Source organism: Panthera leo, chromosome B4 (genome assembly GCF_018350215.1).
Source record: "Panthera leo isolate Ple1 chromosome B4, P.leo_Ple1_pat1.1, whole genome shotgun sequence".
Classification (NCBI taxonomy): Eukaryota; Metazoa; Chordata; class Mammalia; order Carnivora; family Felidae; genus Panthera; species Panthera leo.
In genome coordinates, this window is record NC_056685.1 from 16,320,479 (window position 1) to 16,346,117 (window position 25,639).

The following is a 25,639-nucleotide window of genomic DNA, read 5'->3' on the forward strand; positions in this document are numbered from 1 at the left end:
CTCGGCTACTGTCCCAACTCCACTGCTAGAGACCCTGGGTTGCTCTCGTGCTGTCTGCTTGTTTTCCTCACTCCTGCATAGATGAATGCTTTCAAAGTTTTCAGAGTAGAGGAATAAAGAGTGGCCAGTTTTTCTTTAGAAGTCTCCTAGCTACCAATGACTACGTAAGTTTCCTTACGTGTTATTAGTAACTCTGTTCTTCCAGATGTTAACTACATTAAGCCAAAAGCTGGGTAACCTGATTCCTTTTATCAGATTCCAACAAAGTCCAGATATATCATTAACTCCTTGGAAAGAAAAATATTTCATTTAACTTTTAGGATAAGATACATTTAATAAACATAATATTCTTTGGGAAAAAAACATTTTATAAGTAAATAGTGTATCTTTAATGGTTTCAAATAATGAAATTTTAAGTAAGTCCACAGCTCATTATAAGATGTGTAACTGTCACCCTAACATTTATTAAATATCTTCTACATACCAATAATGCACATAATTTATTCTACCTCTTTACACATACTACTAACTCCTTTTAGCAGTTGACAGAGTTGAAGGTAGGCAATTTAAACCCCAGTTTGGTTTGAAACTAGGTTTTCTGATTCTAAAACTCGTGTTCCTTTCTTCCCTTTTGATGACACTATTTGTTGGGTCTGAAAAGTGTCTTCCAATTTCTAGTAGCTATTACTGTACTAATTCTCTTAGCCTTCATTCTCCTCCTCTACAACATGCTAGGGCAATTGAGGAGTAGAAGAGAGGGAGAGAAGGAAGAGCTACATTTTAAACTGTTTTGACCCACAAAAATAGGAAAATTAGAAGGAGATATGATTGAGGAAGTTCACGCACACTTTATAATCTGGTTTTCTTTTGTTTTCCAGGACAAACCCCAAAACCTGAGCCAACACCAGCTCCTCAAGACAGTAGGTGTTTCCTTATTTCGTGATCTCCACACTGATAGCCTTTTTTGGTCTTTCCTTTCCTTTCCTTCACCCAGGAAGAACAGAGTTCTTAATATCTCTGAGAACCTTGTGGGAGTATGGATCCTTTCCTCCAGACAAATGCTCATAGGCACAAAAGCAAAGTATTTTAATATGCTGGCTCAAGGGCTCTTGAATCCAACCCAAGGGCCCAGGTTTTCTCTTTGGTACTCTATTAGTTCCTCAGGGCTGCTGTAACAAATTACCACAAAGTTGGTGGCTTCAAGCAAAGTACATTTATTTCCCCTTACAGGTGTGGAGGTCAGAAACAGGAGCTCAGTTTCACTGGGCCAAAATTGGCAAGGCCATGCTTCCTCCCATGGTTCTAGGGGAGAATCTGATTCCTTGTCTTTACCAACTTCTAGAACGGCATCCCTCGAAGTTAGATTGTGTCCCCCCTCCTGCACCCTGAAAAACCAGCAATGTAGCAATCTTGCTTCTTTTGTCACATGGCTTTCTTCTTCTGTAGTCAGATCTCCCTCTTTAAGGATACTTGCGATTACATTAGGGCCCACCCAGATAATCTAGGATAATGGCTCCATCTCAAGACCCTGAATTTAATCATGATCAACCATGATTTTAATCAAGATTTTTCACTTCTTTGGGTAGATTTGTTCCTAGGTATTTTATGTGTTTTGGTGCAACTGTAAATGGGATCGATTCCTTGATTTCTCTTTCTGTTGCTTCATTATTGGTGTATAAGAATGCAACTGATTTCTCACAGCTTTCACTTATTGAACTCAGAACATCATAGGTCCAGGTATGTAAGTTGTTTGCTATGTGATCCCTTTGATGAAAGTAGCCCTGGGAGTTCTTTTACCCAATGATGATACATAGGACTTAATGGAGAAGATAGAGTTCCAGATCTGGTGCAGAGTGGATCTCTGCCCTTAGGTAATTCAGTCTGTGTTAGGCATAAATATCCTGCTTATTCTGGGCTCTCAGACTTGCTGATACCTCTGACAAAGCTACTCTGCCCTTTTTACTTTGGTGCAGCACACGTACGAGATTCTTGAATTTGTCGAGGGAAAATTCATCACCCTTTTCTGTTCCTTTTTCAGATCCGCCAGTCACCGAAGATGGGTGGGTTATCTACAAAGACTACCAGTATTACTTTAGCAAAGAAAAGGAGACCATGGACAACGCCCGAGCATTTTGCAGGAGGAACTTCGGTGATCTTGTTTCTATTCAGAGTGAAAGTAAAAAGAAGTTTCTATGGAAATATGTAAGAATACGATTAATTTCAGAATGAAACAGTGACGTGTGATAAGCAAAGATAATATCCACTACTGGTACCCTGTGGTGCAATTTCAAATGAGGGGCTAAATTTCAAGTTTCTCAGGTCAGGGGAAGACATGAATGCCAGAGGAGAGGTGGGTGGTGGCCATAACAGAAATGAATGACCTCATAAAAATAAGTTGAATATAATGAAAGAATAAAAAATCGTTTGCTTACAAAGCTATTCCAGTGTAGTCTGACCTATCTTTATCTTTGTGGATATATTTTGGTTTGAACTTTTTAGGACATTTCCTAATATTGCACAAATAAATATATATGTGGACAAAGTCTTTCCTTAGATGCAAAGTACCACATGGTTACTTTGTTTTAAAGAATATCTCCAACAACCTAATTACTATAGGCATTTGCTATTGCAGAAAATGACTGAAGGTATTTGCTTTATAAATTCAGGTTCATATATAGTATGCATATTTTTCTTTTTCTTTTTAAAAAAAATTTTTAATGTTTATTCATGTTTGAATGACAGAGAGACACAGAGCACAAGCAGGGGTGGGGCAGAGAGAGAGGGAGGGGGACACAGAATCTGAAGCAGGCTCTAGGCTCTGAGCTGTCAGCACAGAGCCCGATGTGGGGCTCAAACCCATGAACTGCGAGATCATGACCTGAGCCAAAGTTGGACGCTCAACTGACTGAGCCACCCAGGCACCCCTTTCTTTTTTCTTTTTTTTTTTTAAAGTTAATTTAAGGGATGCCTGGGTGGTTCATTTGGTGTCCAACTTTGGCTAGTGTCATGATCTCACAGTTCATGGGTTCGAGCCCCATGCTGGGCCCTGTGCTGACAGCTCAGAGCCTGGAGCCTGCTTTGGATTCTGTGTCTCCCTCTTTCTCTGCCCCTCCCTCCCCTGCTCATGCTCTGTCTCTCTGTCTCTTAAAAAGAAATAAACATTAAAAAAATTTTTTTAAGTGAAAAAAAAACTAGAAAAGTTTATTGAAGTAATCTCTACCCCCAATTTGGGGTGCAAACTCAGGACCCCAAGATCAAGAGTCAGTCACATGCTCTTCTGGCTGAGGCAGCCAAGTGCCCCAATATTTTTCTTCTATTTCTATGAAAAACGTAACTTTGAATATACCACAAAATTTCTGCATGAATCCCTCCTTAGAAAGCAACCCAAACGGGCTGCCTCATTACTAAGTAGGTTTTGTTTAAGAATTTTCTTATTACGTAAGTATGGATTGAACTATATGTCAACTTCCATCTTTTAGGTAAACAGGAATGATGCACAACCAGCATATTTTATTGGCTTATTGATCAGCTTGGATAAAAAGTTTATGTAAGTACATCAAAATAAAGACAACTTTGCTTCAGAGGAGGATCTGATAAACATCTCACAGTTATTTTGAGACTTCGGCTTTGCTGAACACATTTTTAAAAATCCTGCTGAGTAGGTGATGGGCTGAAGAGGGCATATTTTGGGTGAGCACCGGGTGTTGTATGGAAACCAATTTGACAATAAATTTCGTACATTAAAAAAAATAAAAAATAAAGATGTATATATATCTATAAAAAAAATCCTGCTGAGCTCTCAATCTAAAAAGCGTCTTAAAAAGAAAGCAAAAGAATTTCTTAAAATCCAGTTAAATATTTTGAGCATCATAATTCTCAAGTAAACAATTCAAAGTCTGATTTAATCTTGCAAAACTCCACCTATTTTTGTTTTAGGATGTCATCCCATGTTAGTAAGTCACCTGCTAAGGAGATACATGCTGCGTATATGAATACCGACTTTACCGTTAAAATTATGATTCCCACTTGGACCATCCGTGGTGCACAGAATTAAACCGCCCTTCTATGTCGCCCCACTCACTGCTTTAACAGCCCTACTTTGAAATACCCTTTCAACTGCATGAAATGCTTTCGTTTCAAAGGAATGACTGTACTGTTTTCCATTAGATACAGGGGCCAGGAAAAGCTCCGAAAGGGAGGAAATTAGCACATTTTTGGGGTTTCTTTCCTTGTTCATGAATACACATGTTCTCCTAAGTTTGAAGAACAGATATGTCTTCCTGGCTCGTGTGCAGACGTGTTAGCCACATATGTTCCGCTTGACCCTTATTGCCATTTTTGAGTAAATAGAGACCCAAACTCACACTCCTTAATTTTAAAGATCAGAAATGTTTGATGCTTCTTTGGACAAGCCCCCGTTTTTGTTTTATTTATTTATTTTTTTACATTTATTTATATTTTGAGAGACATAGATAGAGCACAAGTGGGAGAGGGGCAGAGAGAAAAGGAGACACAGAATCAGAAGCAGGCTCCAGGCTCCAAGCTGTCAGCACAGAGCCCGATGCAGGGCTCGAACTCACAAACTGTGAGATCATGACCTGAGCCGAAGTCGGACGCTTAACCGACTGAGCCACCCAGGTGCCCCTGGACAAGCATCCGTTTTAATCATCTCTAAAATGAGAGGGTCGGATTCGATGATCTCTTGCTCTCTTCCCAGCTAACAGTCTCTGAATTTCTGTAATTTATATAAAATAAGCATTGGCCTGCATACCCTGGGAGAAACCTAGAATAAACACAAAAATCACAGAATGGGCCTTACCGAGAAAGTCTCAATGCTCCGTCTCTCTCTATGGGTGGTTTTCTTTTGTGGGAATCCTGTCTAATCAGCACTGCGAGAGATGTTTGCTTCTGGCTGCTTCCAGAGCAACTGGGATCTCCATTTCCTCTCTCGCTTCAAGACTAAAGGTAGCTTCTTCCAGCGAGGGAAAAGAAGACAGACTGTCCAAAGCCCTGGGTTGCCGCAGAGGAGCACAATGGCCCGGGAATCACCGGCTCCTCAGAGTTTTTCTGCTAGTCTTTCTAGAATCCTCTCTTCTGTTTGCTTCCAATCCTGTGCTCTGTGCATCTTCACTGACTCAGGTGTTCCCTCACGCTAGGCTGTAACCAGTTATCCCGATGTTTGGATTATTATTGCTAAGGGCCTGAATTTTCTCTTTCAGTTGGATGGACGGAAGCAAAGTGGATTATGTGTCTTGGGCCACAGGTGAACCGAATTTTGCAAACGACGATGAAAATTGTGTGACCATGTATTCAAATTCAGGTAGACAACATAAACACCGTCTTGAATCTGCCCCATGGTGCGATGTGCCTTTTGCTACATCCCTAGCCTAAAAGTAGCAAGTTGTGCCCTTACGTCAGGCAAGAAAAGCAGAAGAAATACTTTAAGTCTCAGCGGCGTAACTGTTAGTTGGCTTAGTTGGCGAGGAGAATGTTGGCTTAGTTGGCGAGGAGAATGTGTGCTTCCCATGTGCTCTAATAAAGGACACTATCTTGTCACTTATTTTAAGAAACGTTTTTTTTTTTTATGTTTTGATTTGAGCAGAATATCCAGAGGGTTTATCTGTCTCCATTATCTCTCTCCACATCTTTGTCTGTAAAATGAGAATAGTGACCAGAACTTGTGTGTTGTTGAGAGAATTAAAGATATGATATTTCTAAACCACTAAACAAATGCTTGGTATCTATAAGTTTAGATACGATTAGATTATTATCTTTAGCTGTTAATGGCTGTTTAGATAATGTATCTGCAACATCAAGTTTATTCTGGGCTCGTAGGAAGCTCTCCATAAAGTTGAACTATTATCGGGACGCCTGAGTGGCTCAGTCATTTAAGTGTGTGACTCTTGATTTTGGCACAGGTCACGATCCCAGGGTTGTGGGATCAAGCCCCACATCAGGCTCCATGCTGAGCGGGTAGCCTGCTTAAGATTCTTTGTCTCTCTTTCTCCCTCTGCCCCTCTCTCCTGCTTGTGCTCTCTCTCTCTAAAATAAAACAACAAAATAAAATAAAATAAAGCCGAACTATTGTTAGTTTAAGTGAAAGAACAAAAGGGTACGGCATAGATCTTTCTAGTTACTTGTGTAAAAATGGTGTTGTAATCTAAGCCATTTCTGAGAATCCTTACAAAACATAAGGCATTTTATTTAAAAAAGAGTGTTTTTAAATGCAAATATGTAAATCTAATTTAGCTATTTTGTCCTCTGCCAGGGTTTTGGAATGACATTAATTGTGGTTATCCAAATGCCTTCATTTGCCAGCGGCACAACAGCAGCATCAATGCCACGGTCATTCCTACCGTGCCTGCAGTCCCGGGAGGTTGTAAGGAAGGCTGGAATTTTTACAATAACAAGGTACTAAAACAATTAGCGGTAGTCTTGGCATCGATCGATGTGGAGAGTGTCAGTGCAAACTTTTCAGCTGAAAGTTAACTTTCGCTTACCTAGTCCCTTGAGAAAATTTTAGGCAAGAATAGATGAAGTTTCCTGTGTCAAATTCCCTGTGGAAATTGAGAGTATACTTGAAGGATCCAGATAGATGTGCCCTTTGTTACAAGGAAGAAAAAACACTTTGCAAAGGAAGTCCGTGGGTGACGAAACTAACTTAACCTTCTGGATCTCTGTTGGGTGATGAGAAAATTTATATTTAGCGTCGATCTGCATGAATAATTTAAATTTCTTTAGGGCAAACACTATTATCTTGACTTAGTCCCTATTTTTGTCTTCCCTCCAAGTGTTTCAAAATCTTTGGATTTGTTGAAGAAGAAAGAAAAAATTGGCAAGAGGCACGAAAAGCTTGCATAGGATTTGGGGGAAATCTGGTATCGATCCGCAATGACAAAGAACAAGGTATGCAGACCATTGTACAATCAGTGATGCGCTTCAATATGTAACCTTTTCCTGCTGATGATAGTAAATGATATTTTGGTTTTTGACGAGGCAGGGGAGAAAACCCAAACACATATGGAGAACTATTTTTCAGTTGTAGGGAGCCTGCTGGGCATTTAACATAGAAAGTCCCTTTTGGGGCACCTGGGTGGCTCAGTCGGTTGAGCCTCTGACTCTTGATTTTAGCTCAGGTCGTGATCCCAGGGTTGTGGGGTTGAGACCCGGATCAGGCTGCACACTAACCATGGAGCCTGCTTAAGATTCCCTTTCTTTCTTTCTTCCTCTGCCCCTCTCCCCTGCTCTCATGCATGCTCTCTCTCTCTCTCTCAAATTAAAAACAAAAAAAGTCCCTTTTCATTGTTAATGACAACTCTGTGAAGTAGGTTATCATCAGCCCGTTTGTGATTGGTGTTCAGGCAGTCTGCTGGTAAGCAGGAGGGTTGGGAATCAAACTGGCTATTCCCACTTAGACGCTATTCTTTTTCCACCAAGCCAGTTTGTTCCCCAAAGAGCCAAAGTAGAGAGTAGTTCTAGGAGTGAAATGGAAAATTGTTAAAATTAACTCCTAGAGAGTTCACTCCTAGAACTAGTCTCTACTTTCACTCTTAGAACTACCCCTAGAGCAGTAAATGGAAATTATAATGTTTTTTTATTGATGTTTATTTACTTATTTATTTATTTAAAAAAAATTTTTTAAGATTTATTCATTTTTCAGAGACAGAGAGAGAGAGAGACAGAATCCAAAACAGGCTCCAGGCTCCGAGCTGTCAGCACAGAGCCCGATGTGGGGCCTGAACCCACAGACAGTGAGATCATGACCTGAGCTGAAGTAGGATGCCTAACCGACTGAGCCACCCAGGCGCCCCAACGTTTATTTATTTTTGAGACAGAGAGAGACAGAGTGCGGGCAGGGGAGGGGCAGAGAGAGGGAGACACAGAGTCTGAAGCAGGCTCCAGGCCTGTCTGAATTCAGATTCTGTCTCCCTCTCTCTCTGCTCCTCCCCTGCTCACGCTCTGTCTCTCTGTCTCTGAAAAATGAATAAACCTTAAAAAATTTTTTTAAATAAGTAAATAAACATCAATAGAAAACATTTTAAAATGCACTAAAACTAATTTTTAGATATGAACTTTGAACTAATTGAGAAAAAATTTTTAATAAAACATAAGGATGAACAACTGCTTTGAAGAACAATGAAGGGACAAACGCATCATGTCCATAGAGCGGATTGTTAAAACTTACTATACTGTTGACAAGAGAAAGACAGTTGACTACTTTCGCATGGTCTCTTCATGGCCACCTTACCTGAAATAGATGCTAAGTTAAATAAGTGAGCCACCACTTTAAGGAGGATGCTGGCCACTGACAGGCCAGCCAGATGAAGAAACCAAATGGCTGGAGAATTTGGAAGCCACCGCAGGCAGCAAGTGAGCCATGTTTGAAAGACCTTCATCTTTCACAGCCTGAAAAAGACAGGATATGGACGCGTGTGCTTCTGGAAGGAAGATTTAACACCAATGAATGGCAACTATAAAGAAATAGGCCTAGGCTCAAAATTGGGAGGCCATTCTAAGAATTAGAACGGAGTAGGGGCGTCTGGGTGGCTTCGTCGGTTGAGTGTCAGACTTTGGCCTGGGTCATGATCTCAAGGTTCGCGGGTTCGAGCCCCACATTGGGCACACTGCTTCGGATCCTCTGTCCCTCCCCTGCTCGCTCTGTCTCTCAAAAATAAATGAACATTTAAAAAAAAAAAGGAACTAATTAAATGGTCTGCTTTGTGAATTCTCTAAAGGACTGTGAAAATGCTTACATTGGAAAGTTCTTATTTGGATCCTATAGACTCTAGCATATAGTGTACATATTGACTCGTACATGGCATGAAAGATGTTTAATAAATGTTTGTATGAATGAATTTATGTGGGTTGTTAAGGGGGAGATGAGGCACTAGATAATTTCTAAGTTCCCTCTTGGTTCTGAAATCCTTTGACTTCCAAAATCATGGTACATCTCAGAAAATATAAGAAAGAAGAAAGACACAGGAACCCAAATGGCACTCTCTCAAATGTTTACCTTATTCCATAAAGGCTGCCGTGTGCTCTCTTGGAACATATTATCATATTATACGATAAATCAACCAGGGTTTCGCTGAGAACCTTTGTCAAGTGCAGCAACTTTCCAGACACGGAAAGAAAAGGGTCAAACCATAGCACACAATAAAAACATTTTAAGAATATAATATTCATATTTCTCTAACTGGCCTACCACATTTTGGGCTTAGCTACCCAGCGGAGAAACACAATAATTGACTTCTTCTCTTAACCACAAAGTGCTGATTCCTGGCATAACAGAATTAGAACCTGGGTAATAGAGACGTGCAGAAGGAAACAATTTTCAGATAAAATAACATTATTCCTGGCAAAGCAAGCACACGTTGTTGAATTCTTATTTGTGGTTGTTGGCAGAAAAAGAAGTCAGGGCTAAAACACTGGCAGGTAGTTAGTTCTTTTCCACATTATTTCAAGTTGGGGTTGGGAAAGGTTATGATCTTGTTTAGGAAATAAAATAAAACCAAAGTAAATACCTTGCCATGCTCTCTTCTCTCTCTGAAAAATGTTGGAAGAAAAAAAAATTTTTTTTTTTTTTTACCTTTAGTTGAGAAATAAGCAAAAATCTCTGAGCTGAGTACTCACTGCCTCTGCTACTCGTCAGAATAACCATGGAGTAGTAGCCCTTCCATGGAATTACTTGTTCATGAATAAACAGATCGTTGTGTCTCTTTGGGCTTCTATTTTGCATTTTTTAGTAAAACCCCAGTGCACAGTCAGTCAGTATCCTCTTTGCATTCAGGAGTCGTGTTCGAGCGTAAGGGTGTGGAAATTGTTCTGGAGAGTCGGTGTTCATCCACCTGGGCAACCACGACTCCTGGCTGGGAGGTTGCTAGCTGTGGAAGGTGGCTGCGCGGTGTGGGAGGCGTGAGGAAGGGCAAGTGGACAGGGGTTGGGGCACCTGTGCCTTTCAGCCTTTTCCAGCTTCTGAATATTTGCCCCCATCCTCTCTCACTGCCACAGAATTGGCAAAGAAGCAAAAGGCCACATTTGTTCTTCGTTCTCTGAATTGTTCTAGATCTTCTCTCCTAATGACATGAGTGCTTAGCATCCAGTTACCCCCCTGGGTCCAAGCACACTTAGCGGATGGCCCCTGACCCCTAGCAGTTGCTGCCCAGAAGCAGTTTCAATTGGGTAGCTCTTTGGGCTCGGAAACCCAAAGTAGCGAGAATTTGACAGCCTAACGCTTCTCGTTTTGACAAGTAGTTTTCATTTTCAGAAATTTTCTGGATTAAGAGCTCTCTTTGCCCCCTAGTTATTATAATTAGATCATCTTATTTAAAAAAATCACGACACCCGATAACTCATAAGATAACTATGTATGAATTAGAAACAATACCTCTTCCTGCAGAAGGCAGGCAGTCACCCCCAGATCGGGGTATATGAAATGGAAAGCAGTGTATGGGATGGGCTTGAGCCACCCTTTCCTCACTGCCATTGGGCGGGGCACAGACCGGACAGCTATCTGCCCTGGCCCGGAGAAGAACCTAGACCCGTATGACGCAAAACTTGCCAAAGTACAAAACTGAAATGATAAAGTGATTTTAAGGTTAGACTGTGTTTGTTTTCATGGTAAGTACTTTTAAATAATAAAGATGTTAATCATGGATTCAGTATTTTAAAATTCTGTATTTTGAATACTTTCCATATGTTGAGTATTTTCCCCCCAGGTTTTAAAGTATCTTGTGCAACTTTTCTTTCAGCATTTCTCACCTATCACATGAAGGACTCCAAGTTTAATGCCTGGACTGGGCTGAATGATGTGAATTCAGAGCACACTTTCCTGTGGACGGATGGTCGAGGAGTTCATTATACAAACTGGGGGAAAGGTTACCCTGGTGGGAGAAGGAGCAGCCTGTCCTACGAAGATGTAAATATCCGTTTCAGGTCACCTCTCCGTATACCGTCAGCCTGCTTCATCATATTAGTGATGAGTCTTCTTTGACAGTCTACCAGAGTTCTCCCTGATCTGGTTCATTCTTGCAGTTTTTAAGTGTTTCAGACTGAGCCAGCCTTGAGAGAAGGAGTATAAATTCAATTCAGAACTCTTCAGCTCGTGGGGCAGCTGGTGGGGATCCCAAGGGATGGCCAAGCCGGCTCCACTCTGGGTCTCTGTTGTAGTCATGATGTGCACTTGAGCCCAGAGTTATCAACTTTATTTGTACCAGCTGCTTGTAAATTCTTTTTAAAAAAATTTTTTTTTAACGTTTATTTATTTTTGAGACAAGAGAGAGATAGAGCATGAACGGGGGAGGGTCAGAGAGAGAGGGAGACACAGAATCCGAAACAGGCTCCAGGCTCTGAGCCGTCAGCACAGAGCCCGACGCGGGGCTTGAACCCACAAACTGTGAGATTGTGACCTGAGCTGAAGTCGGACGCTTAGCCGACTGAGCCACCCAGGCGCCCCTTGTAAATTCTTGATGCTTGTAGTGTTGAGGGTTTATGCCCAGGACCTACTACTACTAAAGATCCCATCCTCATCATTATCATGACTGAGCTGCCATTTGTAGAGTGCTTGCTATGTGCCAAACAGTGCCCTGGGTGCTCTTGTACATTAACCTAAGAGACAGATGATTGTTTCTTTATTTTAGTGCTTTTAATCTTGTATCACTGAATAGTCAACTGGTCAGTATTAAACAGCACACTAGGCATTGAGAAAAACATGAACAAAAGACTTTTTTCTTACCTTAAAGAAGCTTACACTTAGGTTAGACCTCAAGTCTTTTTTTTTTTTAATTTTTTTTAACATTTCATTTTTGAGGGAAGGAGACATATCACGAGTGGGGGAGGGGCAGAAAGCACGGGAGACACAGAATCCGAAGCAGGCTCCAGGCTCTGAGCTGTCAGCACAGAGCCCGACGCAGGGCTCCAACCACGAACCGTGAGATCATGACTTGAGCCGAAGTCAGATGCTTAACTGACTGAGCCACCCAGGTGCCCCTTAGACCACAAGTCTTATATGGGAAAGAAGATAGTAAGGAATGCAAGTGTATAATGTCAGGATCCCTTATAAAGCCCTGTGTAGTTAGCAGGAAAGAACTTACTATGGGATGGAGTGATCTAATCAGTAAACACTTACATAGGGAGACTTTCATTTGATGCAGAGAAGGAGCGTGAGAAAGAATCAGTGAGGGCTCTTTTCCTTAAGAGGTTTGAGACAATGATCCAGAAGTTAGGTGAGGGTTGGGGAAGGCCATGCTAAGTGAGTGAAGCAAGTTAACTCTTCAAGAAAAAGGCACCACGTGGGTTTGGGCAGGAGTAAATAGCTCTGGTAGAGCAGGGCTTTTATACAGAAAAAAAGTAGGAGAAAACTTTAAAATGTTGAAAGCAGAATTTAGAGAAATTTAAATGCCCCAGGAATGAGTTTGGCTTTGTCAGACAGGCAGCAAGAAAAGGTTAGAGGAGAAACATGATCTGATCGAAATGGTGTGTTTGTGATTATTAATTTGGTAGCTCTGTGTAGGGTACCTAGTGATTTTCTGTGCAGAAATTCCTTGAATCTTCATTTACATACATGAGGGCTAAAAACTTACTGAAGAAGATGAAGCAGAATAGAGTGATAGGGGATTTGCTGGGAACAATTTCTGGATGAGAGGTGAATTTTGTGTAAAGCACACACACACACACACACAAAAATCATTACGGCCCAAGTTTCTTTTTTTGTCTTGGGAACCTAAAGACAAGCAGAAACAACAAAAACAAAATTTGTAATCTCACCACCCAGGAAAAAACACTGTTCATCTTTCGTCGAATTTGTTTCTAGACGTTTTCTGAGCGCAAAATATAAAGTCGATTGCATGAAAATGGAATCAAAACACACAGACTGTGTTGTTACAATTTCAGGAACTTGAGAGGATTAAATACAGTGTGATCGAGAGGGTGGGAGAGAACTCTTCGTGTGCATTTTGTGGCAGAAACATGCTTGCTGTGTCCAGGCTTTCTGGAGCAGAGCACAGGCTATAAGCCAGGGTAACAAAGATAAGAAGAGCTAAGGAGGAAGATGGGGATGATAATGATGGCCCATCTATGTGTTGGACAGGGAGTTCCTGGGAGTTGAAGCTCATTATTCGAACTGACAGATTCAAGAAGCCCAACATGTGATAAGTCAAAATCTTCATCTGACATGGGATGAAAACTTTGGCAGGTGCAGATTTCATGACTTTATGACTTGCTTTGGCTCATAGACCATCCTATGGGAAGCTAGATAGTGCAAACATATCCACAACACAGAATAGAGAACTCTTTCCAGCCTGGCGTACTTCCCTGTAAGATCGCAAATAAGATGTGAAACTTTCTAGCTCTACCCCGGCAATTTGTTCTGAATCCATAATGATGCTTTTATAAATTAAATTAGCAAATGAAAAATATAGATTATACTTATTTCCCTTTAACAGCAGGACACCTATTCTGGGGGTTGAATCAGGGGAATTTATGTGGAGAAGATACTGTATTCTCCTAACATTTGGTTGCTAAATTTTGATAGAGATTAATAGAATTTCTGATAGCAAAATTTCTCAGACCTGTCTCTAAACTTACCCTAATCTACCGGGTTGTTAATTAAAAATAGCAAGAGTTCACTGTGAGAGATCCAGGTAGAAAGTGCAAGCAGGTGCATGGAAAGTAAGGAGCAATTGAACATACTGTAAATGAAATAGGGTGATGAAGGGGTGCCTGGGTGGCTCAGTCGGTTAAGCTTCTGACTTCAGCTCAGGTCATGATCTCACGGCTTGTGGGTTCGAGCCCCGCATCGGGCTCTGTGCTGATGGCTCAGAGCCTGGAGCTGCTTTGGATTCTGTGTCTCCCCTGTCTCTGTCCTTCCCCCCCCCCAAAATAAATAATGAAACATCAAAAAATATATTAAAAAATAGGATGATTAAATATGGAGGTTAGGAATAATGGATTTTTTTGGCTCATTAATGAATTGATTTAACAATTACTGCTTCACACTCCTTTTTTTCCCCCTTTCTCCATAAATGTACAGGCTGACTGTGTTGTTATTATTGGTGGGAAATCAAGGGATGCAGGAAAATGGATGGATGACACGTGTGACAGTAGGCGGGGCTACATATGCCAAACACTTCCTGGTAAGTTCTACCAAACCTCGCCTGCCCATGAGAGCTGGGGTTATTTAATATTTCTTATAAAATATTAAACCTTGAAAATATTAAAATTGAGAACCTTCTTCTCAATTTTACTGTGAACACTAGACTGCTCTAAAAACATAAAATTTTATTTAAAGAATAAATAAATTTATAATAAATAAATAAATAAATTTATTTAAAATTTATTTAAAGAATGGCACCTTGACAGGTTTGTTTCTCACCTCAATCCATGGATGCCCGTGACAGATGAAAAGGGTGGCGTTTTCTATAAACTATTCATGAGTGTGCCCCTTCATCCATCTGAAAAGTTTTATGCAGATTACACTTGGAGTTGGAACTTTCTCAAACTTCGTTAGAACTTTAGGGTATTTGCCTCCCTGTACCTTTTTAAAAATGTCACGGTAAGCATACCTCAGTCGTGCTTGCATAATTTGAGAACCATTGACACAGAATATCATATATGCCTCCTTGGTTCTATATTCTCTGCCTTTAAAAATGTAGATCTTGGGGTGCCTGGGTGGCTCAGTCGGTTAAGCATCCGACTTCGGCTCAGGTCATGATCTTGCGGTCTGTGAGTTCAAGCCCCGCGTCGGGCTCTGTGCTGACAGCTCAGAGCCTGGAGCCTGTTTCAGATTCTGTGTCTCCCTCTCTCTCTGCCCCTCCCCCGTTCATGCTCTGTCTCTCTCTATCTCAAAAATAAATAAACGTTAAAAAAAAATTAAAAAAAAATGTATATCTCAAGGTGCCTGGGTGGCTTTCTTGGTTAAGTGGCTGACTCTTGGCTCTCAGGTCATGATTTCATGGTTCATGAGATTGAGCCCCATGTCAGGCTCTGCACTGAAAGCACACAGTCTGCTTGGGATTCTCTCTCCCTTTTTCTCTCCGTCCCACCGCTGCTCATGCTTGCTTACTCTCGCGTGCGCTCTCTCTCTCATTCTCAAAATAAATAAAAGAAACTTTAAAAGAAACATAGATCTCTCTCTTTTTAAAGCTGTAATTTTTAAGGAATCTCTACACCGAACGTGGGGCTCAAACTCACACCCCCAAGATCAAGAGTTAATTCATTACGAACTGAGCCACCCAGGAGCCCCTAAAAATGTAGATATCTGCTTTGCATGTCATTGTTTATCCTAGGAAGCCCTACTATCATTTAATGAAAATAAAACGGAAAATGTACATATGTACTGAGAATCAGGATGATGGTTGTATGCACTTTATGGCTGTTTCCAGTGAAACAATATAATTATCTAGCTCCACAGAAAGAGGACCAACAATGCAAGGTGGTTGAGAGATGAGGGAGGGGATAGCGTGGGCTGCTATCCTCCTAAGAACAATTCTTAGAGTTTGAATTAGAAGGTGTTCGTTCTCCTACATCAAATGGATTTTTCCACACTTTCTGGGGGATCAGGGAACTCAGACCAGCTCATGGCAATGAGTGAAAATCACTTAAGATATTTTCAGATGACTGGCAAGTACCGCGGGAATCCTAAGCGTTCATTAATTCAGGAGCTTTTCTCTCTCCGCTGTGTCTTATGGCACCAGAATCTTGGGCCACGAGAAATGCCAAACATGCGATCTGTGTCTGTGTGTCGAGGAAAGGAGGGACTGTCCTTCCAGGAGTGAATGACGGTTTACAAGCTTTTTAACAATCTTTTTCTTCTTCTTACAAGCATAAGTGATAGACTATTTGCCCCCAATAAAAACTTATTAAAAAATAGATAATATTTATAATCCTATTCACATATAGAGTCATGTTTTTATGCATATGTATATTCATATATATGAGCCAAAACCCACTGTTTTAAAAAACACATAGCACCTGTTCTTTGTTGACATTTAGAAAATGCAGAAAGGCAAAAAGAAGGGAAAAAAATTCCCCACAGCCCAACCACCTAAAAATAACCTCTCAATATTTTAGTTTTCCCTTATAATTGTTTTATGACTGTTTTCATAAGCAAGTTGGACGGATGAGCTGTTTCCTAGCTGCATACAGTCTGCCACGAAACGGTTTTTTTCAGCCTGCCCTCGAGCCTCATTTGCCACTTTTAGTGGTCCTACAATTTTCTGGTGCTGTGAAGACAAACCCAGACCTCCCCAAGTTGGGAAACCGTAAGATTGTTCAGTCTCTACTGGCTGTACCATTGGAGGGTGCTGGCCTGGGTCGCTTGGTTTAAGGATATTCTTTTACCAACACAAGGTGGCAGCAACAGCAGAAGAAAGGGGAAACGGCCCTTGCTGATACAAAGTTGTCACCATACCAGGCGTAATCAAAAGAACGTTCGGCATTTGTATAGCGACGGGACAAGACAGATGGTGGATTAGGTTGGTACACAGCGGAACACATCTGAGATTTAGCCAAGACAAAATTGGCAGGCAAGGACATCTAGAACCCTAGGCCAGGGGTTGACAAATTTTTGCTTTCTGGAAAGAGACAGGTTGTAAATATTTTAGGCTGTAAATATACATTCTCTGTTGCTAGCATTCCGCCATGATATTGGGCGATCATAAACAACATGTAAACAAATGAACATAACTGCGTTCCAATAAAACTTTATTTGTGGATACAAATCTGAATTTCGTATAATGTTTACATGTCACAAAATATTATTCTTCGATTTTTTTTTTTTTTTTTAATTTGTCAGCCATTTAAAAGCCATTCTTAGCTCCTGGGCCACAGAAACAGACAACAGGCTGACATTTGCTAACCTCTAACTCTAGGGCATCTGTTAAGGGACACAGAAAGAAGCTCTTTGGGGGGGGTCTATACAGTAAGTGGCACAAAGGATAGGTTGGCCTACAACAGCAATTAGAAATCCATGCTGGAAGGGCCCCTGGGTGGCTCAGTCAGTTAAGCATCTGACTCTCGATTTTGGCTCAGGTCGTTATCTCATGGTTCATAGGGTTGAGCCCTCTGTCCGGCTCTGTGCCTACAGCTCAGAGCCTGCTTGGGATTCTCCGTCTCCCTCTCTCTCTGCCTCTCTCCTGCTCTCTCCTTCTGTCTCAAAAATAAATAAACATTAAAAACAACAACAACATTTAGAAATCCATGCTGGAAGACTGAGGAAAAAGCTTCAGAAAGCCAGAGTGACGGTGGCTTAGAAGAACTCCAGCCACTGAGACAGTTTGGTCAAGGCGTGGGGGTGCCTGGGTGAAGGGCGTAGGCAATCATCAGTGGGGATGAAGCATGATGGTGTGATAGGGGTTAAATGAACCCAGGACTAGTATCTGGCTTCGTGCCAGAACTTAAATCAGTCTCTTGAAGGTGCCTTACTAACAGGTGGAGCCAAATAGACACAAATAGATGCAAAATCATGGATAGGGTGGGACAGATGGAGGAGGGGAAGGAAGACTGTTGGTGACCTTGAAATTTGACCAAGATGGTAAAGTAAAAATTAGTAATGACAGGACAATAGATAGGCTCTTTAATTTATGGGATTAAACTGTGTCATTTCTTCTGCTCAGATTCTACATATCGTTGAATTTACGAGCCTTTTTTTTTTTTTAATTTAGAAACTTGATTACATATCTATATTAATGATCTGGATGCAGTTTGGAAATTATTTAAGTTAACCAGGCATACTGATTAAAAATCAGAGCTTTGGTTTTTGGTGTGAAATGGCTTAGGAAATATTTTTAACACCTGATGGTTTGGATTGGTGCTATTCTGATTGTTTTTATAATGGAATGAGATATGGTAGTAGATACAGTATATCATTGACACTCTAAATGATGCTTATTGGTAATGCTAATGAAAGATAATCTTTTTCTTCCAGACTCTTCCTTGCCTAGTTCTCCAACAACAATTCCAACAGATGGCTTTATTAAATATGGTGAAAGTAACTATTCACTCATGAAATTAAAGTTACAGTGGCAAGAGGCGGAAAATTATTGCAAGCTCCACACTTCCCTTATTGCTAGCATTCTGGACCCCTATAGTAATGCATTTGCATTTATGCAAATACAAAAAGTTAACGAACCCGTGTGGATCGCCCTGAACAGTAACTTGGTAAGATGCTGGAAACATGCGCAACTTGACACGATTTATAAATTGTGATGAAACAGGATTCTCTTTCTGTTCATTCTGCTGAGCACTCATTAAATGTAAGACACTGTGCTGGGCAATGTGAATGATACTAACATAAACTAGACCTCATCTTTTAAGGATCCAGTGCCTTCAGGGATCTAGCAAGCTAGTGATATATGTCAGAGATCAAATTAAATTTACATAACTTAGATTAACTTTCACACTGCTTTTGAATATTAAAATTAGATTCTGTAGCTCAACACTCTCAGGTATTAACTTATTTCTCTCTAGAGTGTCACAATTACAGCTCTACCATGGGAATCAAGAAAGCCGATCAGGGGCATGGTTCCTGGGTAATGAGGATACGTTTTATTTTTTTTTTTTTTGTGGCCAGTCATTCTAGAGTTGTGAGTCCTGAAGTTGTGAAGCTTCTGTCCCTGTGCGAAGAACGTCACTGCAGTCGTTTCTTTTATTCCATAATAGAAAAAGGCAGGTTGCCAGTGGCAGAGAATTGGGGTGGGGGACACAGAACTAAGAGTGGTGATGGAGTTGCTAAAATATTCCTAAAATGAGTCTTCCCTGATGCCCTCTGATGCATCTGTCTTTTTTTTTTTTAATGTTTATTTATTTATTTATTTATTTATTTATTTTTTTTAAACGTTTTTTATTTATTTTTGGGACAGAGAGAGACAGAGCATGAACGGGGGAGGGGCAGAGAGAGAGGGAGACACAGAATCGGAAACAGGCTCCAGGCTCCGAGCCATCAGCCCAGAGCCTGACGCAGGGCTTGAACTCACAGACCGCGAGATCGTGAGATCGTGACCTGGCTGAAGTCGGACGCTTAACCGACTGCGCCACCCAGGCGCCCCTTTAATGTTTATTTTTGAGAGAGAGAGAGAGAGAGAGAAAGAGAGAGAGATACAGAGCACAAGTGGGGGAGGGGCAGAGAGAGAGGGAGACATAGAATCTGAAGCAGGCTCCAGGCTCTGAGCCATCAGCACAGAGCCCGATGCGGAGCTTGAACCCACGAACTGTGAGATCATGACCTGAGCCGAAGTCAGATGCTCACCCGACTGAGCCACCCAGGTGCCCCTGTGATCCGTCTATCTTCATCCATTTAGCTAGTCAACCAGCAAACTTCCTAGTAGAAGAAATAGAAATGTCAACACGTTACTAGGAGACAAAACCAGAATGTTAAAGAGAGGTATCTAACAGTGCTGCAAGAGAGAAAAGGGATCAGTCGAGTCAGGGGAGAGGGCCAAGCAGTTTTCTCTGAGAAAGCGGACTTTTTTGACGTGGCCTGGGACGGTGGAACATAAGGAAGGGAGTACCAGGAAGAGAGAAATGGACGGAAAGAGATAAAACTGGAAAGTAGGTTGGCGTCAGATTTTATAGATTTCCTAATGCTGTGCTACAGAGATCAAAATACACACTTCATGCGAAGAGTATTTCCTAAGTAGGGAAGTGAATACTTAAAAGTAAGTAGTTCCATGCTGATTTCTGTGAGTAAACTTAGGCAAGACATTTTTATGTCTGTGTTGACTCTGTTTTTTAGTAATTAATTTGCTTGTTAGTTCACTCATTCCCTTCTTACGCACAGGGTCACAATTCTTTCATGAGTTTAACATAAGGTTTTATTACTTTTAGAAAGATTAAGTAGCTTTTCCACTATACCGACATTTATAATGAAAACGGTACTATTATCTTCCTTACATCTATAGAATTAAGGACAACATAAGCATTATTTGATTAAATGTGGTAGAATACTACAAAATTCCAACTTGAGGTAATACATGGTTTTGATTTTGTCATTAAATCTTTGGTAATTGGCTTGGGAAATTAAATAATGCAGTTAAAATGGGACCCATGGTTCGGTTTCAGAATTCATTTATTTCATTAATATTATATATCATCTGTTGTTAGACATTGCCTGTCAGATCTTTTAGACTGGTCAAAGGATATTATTGATAAGGACTGTTTTTGATGTGGTTAATTAATTTACATGTGATCATAAATTTTGTTCCACTAAATTCAGTAAGAAGTTAAGTGTGCAAGTTGAAAAGAACAATCTGCTTTTTAAAAAATACCCAGAAGTATTTGTTATAGTTGAAAGACCATCTTCCTGGAAAGCGTGGCACCTAGGCTCCTCTGTTATCTGTCGGATCTTGCCTAAGTCATTTGTCACGTGTGCTTTTTCAACAGCTGAACATTGAGGCGATTAGAAGAGATTGTGTTTCTCTCCAAGGTCTACAAATTCAATGAAAATTACTTAGTTTTATTGTCATTTTAGTGTTGATGTAATAAATATTTTATTGGTCCTGAAGACAAAATTTGTATTTCACCCTGAAAACCTGCAAATAAAAAGTTTCATAGAATAACACATAGGTTTTTAAGTCAGTGTTTTTCAAATTAGCTTTCAAGGATGTATTTATGGGGAACTCCAAGAGTCCCTCTAAAAGAAAGGGCTCTCTCTACTGAATTGCAGTTGGTAGAAACGATTTATTACCAAATGTTGAAGATTGTCAAATCACAGTCTAAAATATACTTTTACTTCTCACTTGGTTCTTTCGGTCTTTTCTAAATGAAGCAAGACTGCACGTTAATTGTTGTTTTCGTCTTTGCAGACCAATAATGAGTACGCTTGGACTGATAAATGGAGGATAAGGTACACTAACTGGGCTGCTGATGAGCCCAGACTGAAATCAGCATGTGTTTACATGGATCTCGATGGCTCCTGGAAGACAGCATATTGCAATGAAAGTTTTTATTTTCTCTGCAAAAGATCGGATGGTAATTGAATACACAAAAACAATCAAGGGATTTGAAATTTCCTCAATAAGTGAATACACATGACTTTTGACATTATTAAACAGTAACGTCTCCTGGTTAACTTAATAAAATAATAAGGGGCACCTGGCTGGCTCAGTTGGCTAAGCATTGGCTCTTGGATGTGGCTCAGGTCATGATTCCAAGGCTTCATGGGTTCAAGCCCCGCACTGGGCTCTGCGCTGGCCGTGTGGAACCTGCTTGGGATTCTCTCTCCCTCTCTCTCTCTCTCTTTTTGCCCCTCCCTGACTCTCGCTGTGTCTGTCTCTCTCAAAGTAAAGAAATAAACCTTAAAAAAATAGCTTTAAAGAACAAGATAATAAAACATCTTCCTTCACATAACAGAAGACTAACTTGATAATAAGCAAATATACATAGATCCAAATAATGGGGACAGAAAATTTTCTTCATGGCTAGAGTTTATTTGCACTTTATAAACTTATGAATTTTTATTTTTGAGATTATGTGATGTCAGATTTGTCAGGCAATTATGACTGGTTTTTATGTTGACAGCACATCTGTATCAATATAATTTTATCAGATTACATATCAATTAATGAGAGTCAGTGATATGAAGGTGATAATTTTCCTAGAATACAGTGAAGGGGGACTCCCTTTGCAAATTATTTTTTGATAACTTTTTTTAGGAACTTAACACCTTCGTAAATATTTATAGGTCTGCATTCTTCATTATGCTGGCAATTGATTTCTATTCTACCAGAGTAGCGTCTACTGAAATACATTTAAAATGAAGAAAAGAAAAAGATACACTAAAAAGAACACCCAATAACAAAAATGGCGGATCCAAATGATTACCGTTAGAACTTTTTTAAAAAATGGTGATGGGTGATGAAATTTTCCTGAGCTGCTAATCTTTAATTCTACATAGTAGAGAAACCTCATGCTTCGCTTTGTTTTAAATGTCTTTTTATTAACAGAAATCCCTGCCACCGAACCTCCACAACTGCCTGGCAGGTGCCCAGAGTCTGAGCACACAGCATGGATTCCCTTCCATGGTCACTGCTACTATATCGAATCTTCATACACGAGAAACTGGGGCCAGGCTTCTCTGGAATGTCTCCGAATGGGTAGGCCACGTTTACTGTAAGAAAGATGTCATAATCACCTAGTCCGGATTACCATGGTACTTAAAAACACTGTACATTAAAATCCTGTGGAATGTAAACACACCGGCTTATTCTTCTTGTTAATTTCTATTGTGACAGGATTGTCCACATCATGCATCCCCAATGTAATTTATAACATTACAGCCTCAAAATTTTAAAGTATTACAGTAGAAAAACAATCATTTGCTGAATAAGTCTTTCTCACTTTCTGCCCTAGTATTCTTTTGTTCTGTAGTTTTTTTTTTAATGTATATTTATTTATTTATTTTGAGAAAGAGAGGGGAGGGGCAGACAGCTTAGCATGGAGGCCAATGTGGGGCTTGATCCCACAACCACGAGATGGTGACCTGAGCTGAAATCAAGCATCAGACGCTTAACTGACCGAGCTACCCAGGCGTCCTGCTCTAATATTCTAAATTGTTAGGATTGTCATTCTGAGTTATCTAGAGTGTCGTGCATTGCCTTCTGACCTCCATGGTTTCTGTTGAGAAATCACTGTCGATTCTCGGGAGGATCTCTTGTACATGATGAGTCACTTCTCTCTTGCTGATTTTAAGAATCTCTATCTTTTGACAGTTTCTCGGGGATGTGGATTTCCTTGCGGTTATCTTACTTGGAGCTCGGATAGATGTGGTGCTTGCTAGATGCATACGTTAATGTTTTTCATCAAATTTCAGATTTTTGGGGGCCATTATTCCTTCAAGTATTCTTTTTGCCCATTTCTCTTTATTTTCCTTCTTGTACATCCATTATGTATATTTTGATCTAATTGGTGACGTCCCACAAATTTCTGAGGCTCTGTAAATTTTTCTTATTTTTCCTCCATTATTCAGATGCGATAATTTCAACTTACCTATTTTCATGTTTTTGTGGTTACTTCTTTTGCTTAATCAAATCTGCTGTTAGGCTACTGTAGTGAATTTTTCCTTTCAATCATTATAATTTTCAACTCCAGAATTTTAAGAAATAATTTGTATCTCTCTCTTGATATCCTCTACTTAGTGAGACGTATCTCATACTCTTTTTTCATACTTTAGCCATGTTTTCCTTTAGTTCTTTAACATAGATGATTTGGTCTCTGGTAAGTCGAAGGTGTGACTTTCTCAGGAACAGTCGGTATTTACTCCTTGTCTTGCGTATGGGCCATACTTTCTTGTTTTTGTTTTTTTGTTTTTTGTTTTTTTTTTTGCATTTCCTGTGATGTTTTTTGTTGAAAATTAGACATTTTAAATAATATGATGTACAACTCTGGAAATAAGATTCTTTCCATTCCACAGAGTGTGTTGTTTTTGCTGGTTTTTTTTTTTTCTTGTTCAGTGATTTTCCTTAACTATTTTTGTAAAGTTTATATTCTTTTTCATGTGTCATCATGGTAGTTACTGCTTAGTTAGTTCAGGGGGTCAGCTAATGACAGCTTCCACACTCATACAATAGTTGACAACTCTGCCTTAGTGGGGCGCCTGGGTGGCTTATTTGGTTGAGCATCCGACTCTTGATTTTGGCTTGAGTCATGATCCCAGGGTCATGGGATGGACTCCTGTGTCACTCAGCATGAAACCTGCTAAGGATTTTCTCTCCCTCTGCCCCTCTCCCCAACTCAGCACACTCTGTCTCTAAAACAAACAAAAACCCCCAACAACTCTGCCTTAGTGCTCACTTCCTTCTTGCAGATCCTCAAGGTTAGCCAGAGTGAGAGCTTAGAAATCTCTCAGATTTTTTGTAAATATGCACATGTACACGCCCCAGTGCATGTCTGTGGCCTTCTCGATTCTCAAGAATGGATCAAAGCTTTTTGGAGCTCACTACAGACATCTTATTCCCATTTTTCCTTTTAAGCTTTTGTTATTGTTGTTGCTGCTGTTTTGTTATTCTTTTTTATTCAACTGTTATCCCTGCCTCAGGCACCTGTGATGTTAGATAATTGCATGAACACTTTCAGAGACAAGACCATTTACATTTGGAAGAGCTCTGAATTGGGGCAAATAAAGCCAAAGCTTTGCAACTCAGACTTTCCAGGGAACTGTCAGAGAGATAAAATAATGGAAATTCTTTGAAGTGGGACTTCGCAAGAGCTCCACCGCCATTCTGATTATTCTAGTGGTTTCTAGGCTGTTAGTTTTCACTGTGATTTGGGAGCTGTCGTTTTTAAGGTAAACAGAGAGCTGAGGGTAATGCAGTGAAACTAGAGCAAGTTAAAACATCATGAAGCTCACTCTTAACACAAAAACTGAATTTTTTAAGATAAGTATCACTGGATTGCTACATGCTGTTTATTAATCTTTAGGGTTCCAAAATTTGTCAGTGTTCTTACTGCTTTTGTAGAGGATTGCCGTGGATACTTACTGTCTCTCTCTCTCTCTCTCTCTCTCTCTCAAAAATTAAGTGTTTAAAAATAAATACATACATACATAAATACATAAATAATGAGATTTTAAAATTGCAATGAAGATGGAGAAAGTTTGTTTCCAATTTTAGAGGACTGCGTTTTCCTGTAAATAAAATGAATGACTTTCACTTACCAAAATATGTCATAAATATTTCGAAATGGTTATCATCCCTGAAATACATTAAACCATGGAATATGTGACTGTGAAATAAAAACACTAATCAAGGGGATAATCCAGGACCCAGTAACATGGGATGCAGGCACACGGCTAAGTGTAGGTTTTTGAGATCCAGAAGGCCTGGATCATGCCATGACCCTACCCTCTCCTATCTTCGGGATCTTGACAAATTACTTACCTTCTGTACTTTTGGTTCCTTATCTATAAAGAGGGGGTAGTGCTCATTTGATACGGTTGTTGTAAAAGTTTAGGGAGATCATACTGGTAAAGCACAAAGCAAAATGTCTGGCATGGAGTACTTAAAATATATTAGTGGTTATTATTAGAAAGCTATAGTATTTTACTATAAACTCTAATGCTGACGCTGAATCAACCCTAATGTAGTGTAAGGTGTTGGTGCCATAGTAATCTAACCAGTCTGTCAGTTTCCTATCTCATTTTACTTTCTACGATCCCATACCTAGAGGATCACTACTCTAGGGCACTGCATCATTCTGCTGCCTGAAAAAAAACCCAAGTGTTCTTTATCACTACCCTAAATACCAATCTCTTGCCATCTGCAGTGAGGCCCAACCCAAGTCTTTTTTCACCTGTGGGTCAGATTAGTCCCGCCAAACGGAGCCATCTATTAGCACTCTAGGCTCCTCGCAGTAGATAAATCTATCCATCCATCTATCCTTTGTCTAACTCCTCTCACCACAAACCAAACATGGGAGAGTCCGTGTATCTGTGCGCCATGTTCCTGAGTAAGCACTATGCTTCCCTCCCTGTCTTTTGTCTTATTCCTTCTCTTCTTGGAATGATTTTCTATTCTTTCTACTTGAAATCCTATGCTTCTTACAGCTTGAATTCTATTCTTCCATGTTCCCCTTTGGTTGTTTCACCTAAAACAAGTCTTCGGTTTGACATGTCAGTTACATATCGTACTTATTTTCTCTTCTAATGCAT

The 25,639-nt window shown here is 40.1% G+C and overlaps 1 protein-coding gene across 1 annotated transcript in view; it reads left to right on the forward strand.

Annotated features, from left to right (window-relative positions):
• Positions 1-25,639, forward strand: part of MRC1 (mannose receptor C-type 1) — a 98,421-nt gene that overhangs the window by 67,110 nt on the left and 5,672 nt on the right. The window contains exons 16-26 of the mRNA XM_042945032.1: positions 879-920; positions 2,039-2,202; positions 3,480-3,547; positions 5,220-5,320; positions 6,269-6,411; positions 6,792-6,906; positions 10,752-10,918; positions 14,030-14,132; positions 17,924-18,156; positions 20,799-20,964; positions 21,939-22,088. Coding sequence (XP_042800966.1) covers positions 879-920; positions 2,039-2,202; positions 3,480-3,547; positions 5,220-5,320; positions 6,269-6,411; positions 6,792-6,906; positions 10,752-10,918; positions 14,030-14,132; positions 17,924-18,156; positions 20,799-20,964; positions 21,939-22,088 — 1,452 coding nt within the window. The remainder of the gene's footprint in view (positions 1-878; positions 921-2,038; positions 2,203-3,479; positions 3,548-5,219; positions 5,321-6,268; positions 6,412-6,791; positions 6,907-10,751; positions 10,919-14,029; positions 14,133-17,923; positions 18,157-20,798; positions 20,965-21,938; positions 22,089-25,639) is intronic.